This window comes from Ricinus communis, chromosome 3 (assembly GCF_019578655.1).
Source record: "Ricinus communis isolate WT05 ecotype wild-type chromosome 3, ASM1957865v1, whole genome shotgun sequence".
Lineage (NCBI taxonomy): Eukaryota > Viridiplantae > Streptophyta > Magnoliopsida > Malpighiales > Euphorbiaceae > Ricinus > Ricinus communis.
In genome coordinates, this window is record NC_063258.1 from 27,087,282 (window position 1) to 27,095,892 (window position 8,611).

The window sequence follows — 8,611 nt, forward strand, 5'->3', positions numbered from 1 at the left end:
AGATTAATTTTTACTTTATTTATGAAACTACAACAATTCCCCACCCAGTATATAGCTCCTACTCCAACTCTGCCTAATTTCACCCTTATGATTTTATTTATTTACTTATTAAGCTTTTTACAGAAACTTTGGTATCATTCATGAAAATGAATCACAATGGAAAGTAGTTCCACACTTACTTCCATCTCCTTGCTTATGGTGTATCAAATCCCTGTCTTTCCCAATATCTCAGCACTAGATTGGTCAAAAAAGAGCATCATGACCAGTCTATGGACTACCCTTCAAATCAGATGGTTGGAATATGAATAGGGTCAGTGTTCCAAATTCCTCCCTCTGTGGAGAGATTCTTCTTCGTTTACCTTCATGATAGTAACCAAAGTGTTACTGGTCCAGGACTTTCTATTAAAAAAATAAAACAAAATTGAAAGCATTATTTGAATTGAAGAATTTCAGATATAAAAATCTATCCGTGAATATAAATTTAGATATTTTAATCGAATTCTCAAAATCCTTCTATGAAAACAAGCTAAAATATATACTTGTGAATCCACCCATCAAATAAATATAAAAATTGATGTGATGATGTTACATTTTCACGTATTTTGCATAATTGGGTGTACTATAATTAAGTAAATGCCATCAATAGGATTCAAGAGTAGCTAGTTGTCCTTGTAAATAGAATTTTTATTTCGTTTGCTTTTCTCTTTTTGTTTTTCCCCTCTCAAGTCGTTGGTTAATAATTAGTTATTTACTAATAGAGAGGTAGAGATGTAGTGTCATGCCCTTCACCACGGATAATTCTTATATATATACACTACCCTATTTCAAACTCAATTATATATATATTTATCTTATGTTTGAATAAAGCCTTCAAAAATAAAAGTGTTTGTTTTTAGGCTCCGAAGCTATAGCTCTCCGTTTTCTTCTCCCCATTGAACCCAAAAAAAACAAAAAAAAACAAGAGTAGATCATTATATATATATATATGATCGAACCCTCATGCTTCATGAAAAGGATAAGACTCTCCAAATCCATACTTCCAATAATCCAGGAATTCCATTAGTATCTCCTCAAAATCTCTCGTTTGGATCATAAGATAAAACTATCTGTCTCTAATCTCACCCTAATCTCTTATAATAGTTTTATTTTGTGTCAAAAGGGGATTCTATGTAACTTGCAGTTTCCTTGAATGCATGAATTTCTTTAGCCTTTGAGAGAATTGTTTGTTAGTTAGCTCTTACTGTAAAACTGTTTTTTTTAAGTTTGCTGTTCTTTTTCTTTGTCTTTTCTATTGGCTCATGGAGTACATGAAAGAAGTGGAAGGCAAAAGAATCCATGATCCTTTCAACAAAAATATGGCTATATCACCAAGCAGGTGTATATGGGTGCCAGGGGCAGTCATAGTTGGTGCTGGTCCATCAGGACTGGCAGCGTCTGCTTGTCTTCAAGAAAGAGGTGTTCCTAGCTTGATTCTTGAAAGGGCTAATTGTATAGCTTCTCTATGGCAGCTCAAAACTTATGATCGTCTTCGCCTTCATCTCCCAAAGAAATTCTGTGAGCTCCCCCTCATGCCATTTCCATCAAGTTTCCCTACCTACCCAACAAAACAACAGTTTTTAGCCTACTTAGAGGCTTACAAAGAGCATTTTGGTATAGAACCAGTCTTTAATAGCACAGTAGTGAATGCAGACTTCGATCATCGATGCGGGTTTTGGAGGGTGAAGACTTTAGGAATGAAACAAGAAGAGTCTGAATATGTATGCCAATGGTTAATTGTTGCAACAGGTGAAAATGCTGAGGAGGTTGTGCCTGATATTGAAGGAATGGATAGTTTTGAAGGGCCAATTATTCATACAAGTTCATACAAGAGCGGCAATTTGTTTCGAGGCAAAAGAATTTTAGTTGTTGGATGTGGAAATTCAGGGATGGAAGTTTGCTTGGATCTTTGCAACTATAATGCTCGTCCATCAATCGTTGTTAGAGATTCGGTGAGCATATATGAGATTGCCATTCTTGGGATTGCTTTAACGTAAATTTCTTTCATTTTTTCCAATCTTTCTTCTTTAATCTTTATCATTCAAGGGAAAACATAAGGGAACAAATTACTCTTAACCTGCTTTAGAAATTAGAAAACAGAAAAAAATATCTAAGAATGATTTCACTTTTACCATATTCTTATTGCACCAATTTAGTGGGCAATTTTCTTGAAAAAATGTCTCTTCATTTTCCAATTGGGAATAGTGGGCTTCACTTTGCTATAAATAATATAAGCATTTTTTTTTTTTGGTTTAGTGCAGAAAAATTTCTCAATATTATACTTGCTAGGAATATGTTATACAACAATAGAAACCAAGCAAAGGTGAATCCTTTTAATGCCACTCTGACCACTTGCCGAGGGAGAATTGGGAATTACCTGTTTGAGAGTCGACTATTCTTCTGAACCCATTTTCTTTTAGAGTTTCTTTTAGTGTGTGTATGGTGTTGCTTGACTCTATGTTTTGTGATTAATAATGTAAACTGGGACTATAGCAAGTATATATTTTCCACTTTCTTGGAATATGTTTTGCATGCGTAGCCATAGTCAGCATTCCAAAAACTCATATATCGATCATACAGCCTGTTAAACTTTTCTTTTCTTTTATATAAAAAGAAAAAAAGAAAAAAAATTCTTTCTGTAACACACTCGTGGACATTGTTGCAGATTCTAAAGTATAGAAAATAGCATTTGTAATGAGATAAATCCTGAAAGATGCAAAAATACAGTCCTTTAAATATATATATATATATATATATATATTTTTTGATTTCTTTTAAAAGCTTTTTAGGTAACTTTTTTCCTTTGACTGTTGCTGTTGTTGCAGGTGCACGTCCTGCCGCAAGAGATGCTGGGTACATCAAGTTTTGGTTTGTCCATGTGGCTGCTCAAGTGGTTTCCTGTGTCCATTGTTGATCAAATTTTATTATTTGTATCATTTTTCGTGCTTGGCGACACTTCTCAGCTTGGTCTCCACCGTCCTAAACTTGGTCCTCTGGAGCTCAAAAATGTCACTGGAAAGACTCCTGTACTGGATGTTGGCACTATTTCTAAAATCAGAAGTGGAGATATTAAGGTTTAATAATCTTGTTTACTATCTTATTCACATCAGTTATTCACTATTTTGCACATCATTAATTAAATTAATTAATTTTAGTTATGACTACTCTTTATAGGTTTGCCCTGGAATAAAGAGACTAATGCATCATTATGTAGAATTTACTGATGGAAGGATACAAGATTTTGATGCTATTATTCTAGCCACAGGTTACAGAAGTAACGTGCCTTCTTGGTTAAAGGTACATATGTTAATGATTTTTTTTTTTTTTCTCTAAAAAATATTTTATGAACTACAAATAGTAAGTGCTGGTTCCATATATAATGAAAAGATTGTTGTAATATATTCAGGATAACCATATGTTTTCAAAAAAAGATGGAATGCCTGCTAAGTCATTCTCAAATGGATGGAAAGGCGAAAACGGATTATATGCTGTAGGATTTACAAAGCGTGGCCTGCTGGGGGCTTCCATTGATGCAAGAAGAATTGCACAGGACATTGAGATGCGGTGGAAAAGCTGAGGCACCCAGTGTCATGGCCTTTGCTCGTGCATCACCCGCAACAATCGTGACCCAGAAAAGAATATGATTAATTACATTTTTGAAAGAAATCCCAATCAACCTTTTCGGTCATCCTCTCATTAGATTGAAGAAAAGAGCGAAAAGAGAAGGATATGTTAATAATATATTTTTTTACCTCTTCAATTGCACAAATGCTAGGAGATTTTAATATGTTAATTAGGGTATAAACTTGGGGGTGAGTGTAACTTGGAGAGAAGAAGATTCTCATGTGTATATCTTGTGTAATATTTATTTTTTCCTAGTTTGGGTAAGCAAACATTTTTAAGTGACAAAGGGTGAGGTGGAGTGGGTTAGGTAGATTTGTTTTTGTAATTTCATATCTTTCAAGGAAAGAAGTGGTGAAATATAAATCAACTATGTATTTTCCCATTGGATTTGTAATTGATGTAGAAAATGAAAACTATATTATATAAATGATGGTTTCCATCAACATGTGCTCTTTTACAAATGGGATTCTTTAATAGATAGTACAGCTAAGAATAGACCACAAAATTATGAGCTCTAATAATACTATGGGATCTGAAAATGAATTGAAAGAATTAACAGATATCTGTCAAGAGTTTATATATGGAACATTCAACTGATCTTCATCTCTGGGACCATTTTTTATATCTTCTTTTTCAGCAAACAAAAGGCAAAAGTGATTAAAAGAAAAGGAAGAAAGAGAATTAACAAATAAATAAAAGACATAAATGATAAATCAATTAGGTCAAATAAAAGGTCTTGTATAGAAGTCAGTGGCCCTCATCAGGTTCTCCTCTGTATCTTCTGTAAATCAACATCTTTTTTTTCCTTAAGAAAGAGAAACAAACAAACATGTATATTTTGCAGGGTATACATAAGAATTGGATTAATACTTATCCTAGTTTTGCCCTATATTGCTTGGCCTTTCTATCCTCATCAATACATTGGACCACTATTACATTTCTCTATAGTCCAGACAATGATCTTCATCATAGCTTCGATCCCTGTCATTGTATTAATGGCGTATAGTAATGTTTAAAACCTTTATGTGTATGAAGATTTAGGTCATATTCAAAAATGATTCACGAAAAGAGCTGATCAACAAGTTTCTAGAAAATGACCAGTCATGTATTGTTGCATAACCATCACTTTTTTCAGGCTAAATTTGCATTGATCTGTCATGATTTGTTCCTTTTCCTAAATTACACGTCTCATCCTCTTCCTTCAATATCCTCCCAATCATTGTAGACTAGCATATATGAACTCATAAAATAATTAAGTAATTAAGATGACAACCTAATTAATATCCTGCAAAACTATATTTGGAAATGACTATTTCATGTTATGTAATTCCCGGCCTAGCGGCCTTTAATAGGCTTTTGTTACGAGAAGAAAGATTAATTATGAAAAACTGCGATCAATGAGTAGGGCGGCGGGGGCATCATGGATATGTACAATGACTTCAAAGTAGGCAGCAAGGGAAGATGGCAGTTAAGGGTTTAATGATATGTTGTTGGCGGGTTATATTCCGACCCACTGGAGTTGATGAATCTTATTGGCTTCAAAATAAGACAGTACAAACTAGAAGGAGAGGATATTAAGGGTATATCAACGTCAGAGGTTTATGTTTTTCTTTTTAGGGGTAAATCTTGTTTAGGACCAGCAAAAGATGGCCTACTAATAATTTGGCTGGCCCATTAGATCCCCATAATTTCATTCTTAGAGGCCCTTAATCACCTGCTTGCTACCGACTTTCTTCTTTTATAAATTTTTATATCCATGCCCTTCTTTGGCACTAATTAGGGCTAATTATATCTATTAATTAAGATAATATCGGGCTAGCCTAAGGTTGTTGATAATGTAATTATACTTTTTTCTTTTTTCTTTTCTTTTCTTTTCTTTTTGGTTTGATGCAAGTTGTACCTTTCCTACAAGCATCATGAGGTTCACCTTTTCTTTTCTTTTCTTTTCTTTTCTTTTTTCTCTTTCTCCATTTTCTTTTTTATGCTATAAAAAAAACACTAGATCTTCCATACTTGGGGTTGAGGGTCTCGCTTATAAATGATATATTTTGCCCAAAAAGGTGATATATAAGGAGTTACATATATGATGGGAAACCTAGGAGTGAAACAAGGGACATCGTAGACCAAAGATAACAGAGATTAACCAAACGCGGAAAAATGGTAATTTTTTTTTTTTTTTAAGAATAATCAAGAGCTTATCTCATAATTGATGAAATCCAAGATAATCACAAAGCCTTAATGTATCAGGTAAGAGAAAAAAAGCTTTAAATGGGTCAAAAGCATAATCATATATATTTTCAATAATGAAGGAAGATTCTTTTTCTTTGTACTCATTTAAATTTTTGTCTCTCTTTTCTTTTTATCAAGAATCATATTCAACCTTGTATAATAATAATAACAATAATAATATATAGTTCACGAAAAACATCAAGAATAATTTTAAGTTATCTAACAGGCCTCGAGTTATTAAATGGGTCCAAAAGAATAGTTTTAGTAGCTTTGAATACTTGATTAAAGTCATTAAAATGATTAGGTCCAAATTATGAAAACTATTAAAGTCTAATGGACTCGTGAAATTTTGATAAAGGCCTTAAAACTAATTTTAATGTGAAGAAGGAAGCCCTTATTCCCTTTACAATTTTCTATTTTTCTTTCTCAGTGTTGTGAATTTCTTTTAATTTCCTGCAATTACCAAGCTATATGAAAGAAATAATTTCATTTCTCAGCACCCCTAAACCAATCCAACTCAAATTCAGTCATATATAGTTTTCTTTTATTGCAAAATGAAGGTGCATGTCAAAATAATGTAAATATGTGTAGGTTAATTAGTATTTAGTATCTTTAAGAGTAGAGAGGGTTACCCAGAAGAAGGTTCTAAGATTTGTCCAGCCGACAGCAAAATGTTGGTGAAGTGGTGGAGTAGAAATTGAAGGCAACTAGTAGTAGTTCTTGGCGTATACATAATTATTTATATATCGGCAAACTTTGTGTACATGCGTTGAGACTTGCTTCAAAGAAAACTACACAGTTGCCCTACAAAGTAGTTCATATATATAAATATGTATATAGATATAGATATTGGTCCAGATGGGCACGTGATTACCATGCAGACAATTCACCACCGTCGGGGCAGCTTTCTTGTTGTAGAATAGAGGTACACATAACGCACATGTATACTCGTGGTTTTGGACCATCCAATTTAGTCTTGATGATGGGATTTACTGCTTTTAGATTTATTGTTAGTGGTCCTATAATTTATTGTTAGACGGACCATTTTTCTTTATTACGGATTAATATGTATATATACATTAGTTAGATATATATAGTGACGACTAAGAATTGAGAATGTGGTGTTTGAGTTAAAGACTTGGATTGTTACGTTTAAAATAACAAAGATAGGGTTACAGAAGTAACATGCCACCATTAATATTATATTTTCACCATGTAAATAGAGCTGGAACCTTTCATTGCTTTTATGCTAACGTTTTTATTCTATTTTGTTTTCATATACTTTCTTTTGTTAAGTTCTATCTTCAATACTCCATCAAAGAGCAATTTGCCCGGATCTTTATCATTTGTCAAACATACACCTCTTGTTGAAAGCTTATTATAAATATACTCATGTTTACATTTAAGGCCCTGACTTAATAAATAAATATGTCTAATCTTTTCTTTTAGTCCAAGTTTTAGATTTTCAAATATGAGATAAGGGTCACCTGTTTCTTGGATTTAGACCACTAGGTCTTTCACTTTAGTGGGAGCACGCTATAAAATTTGGATAAAAATCTTAGATTCAAATTTCCACTTCTTTCTTCCAATATAGAAAATAATACTATATAAAAATTTCATAAGCAAAAACCTATTTTAGGGTTAAAACTCACGCATAGTAGTTGGATTTTAATACAAGCTAACTAATCATTGATACAAATCAGAATATTTCGATCTATATTTTGACAGTCGAGTTAGTATTTGAAAAAAATTAAAAACACAGTTCCGTAAACAATTGAAAATCATTACCTTTTCCTAATGCTTCATAACCATATTTTTAGTAGTAGACGGAGTAGAGTGACTTGCTTATTGGATAACTCCTATATAGTAGGAGATAACGCTTACCACTTGCCACGATAGAGTCCGTCGTTTGTTTAATAACAATAATGAGAACCCACTTCCGAGTTTGCAGGGGAAAAGGCTGTGCTTAAGTAAACTTCTGACACTTGAAGCCAATCCTGCAATAAGTCGTCTGATCTATAGATTAGATTGGAAGACACAACATGGGTAAACTCATGCTAGCGCCGAAAATTTCTTTAAGTGAGTATGCATCAATTATATATAACGTAAAATTCCAATATCACTTAGATAACAATATCATAATATTAATTTGATTCAACATTTTTTATCATAACAGAATTTTTATATGGTATTGGAGTTGAAATGATTCAATGGTCGTATGATTCCACTTTTTAAAGATTTGAAATTTAGACTTGTAAGAGATATTAGATTGATTTAGGACTTCAAAAACAGACCTAAGTGTATCAGTATGTAGGTATGCATGTCTGACAAGTGACGATTAATATATGCTTAGTTACATTTGAAGAGGAATGTTGAACAATATAATTCTTAGGGATAATAAATATATATTAAAATGGATGGGTATTTTTAAAAAAAAAAATTTATTTATATTTGCATTTTAGTTAGCTTCATATATAAGAACATTTCTGATTGTGCTCTTTGTTTTTTAAAAAAATATTATTTTTTAATAAAAAATATTTTAAAATATAAAAATTAAAACTATTATTTAAATTCAGTAAATCTTTTGTATTTTGTTTTATATTATACTTTTTCTCTATAATTATTAGTGGGTTTAATTTCTTTCTTCTTCTTTTTTAATTGTTATTTATAGAAAAAAATAGAAAAAAAAATTAATTAATAAAGTAAATAGAATACTGCAGTA

General features: G+C 32.1%; 1 protein-coding gene across 1 annotated transcript; it reads left to right on the forward strand.

Moving 5' to 3' along the window:
* The first annotated feature begins 715 nt into the window (after positions 1–715).
* On the forward strand, positions 716–4,040 carry LOC8268852 (indole-3-pyruvate monooxygenase YUCCA2). Its single transcript, XM_002514261.4, has 4 exons — positions 716–1,988; positions 2,862–3,110; positions 3,211–3,333; positions 3,443–4,040. Exons 1-4 carry the CDS (start codon positions 1,299–1,301, stop codon positions 3,611–3,613), a joined length of 1,233 nt encoding a protein of 410 aa, XP_002514307.2. The 5' UTR covers positions 716–1,298; the 3' UTR covers positions 3,614–4,040.
* Positions 4,041–8,611: the final 4,571 nt, after the last annotated feature.

Coding starts and splice junctions, on each gene's coding strand:
- LOC8268852 (XM_002514261.4), top strand. CDS start 1,299: ATGGAGTACATGAAAGAAGTGGAAGGCAAAAGAATCCATGATCCTTTC. Junction 1,989..2,861: donor CAATCGTTGTTAGAGATTCG/GTGAGCATATAT, acceptor CTGTTGTTGCAG/GTGCACGTCCTGCCGCAAGA. Junction 3,334..3,442: donor ACGTGCCTTCTTGGTTAAAG/GTACATATGTTA, acceptor TAATATATTCAG/GATAACCATATGTTTTCAAA.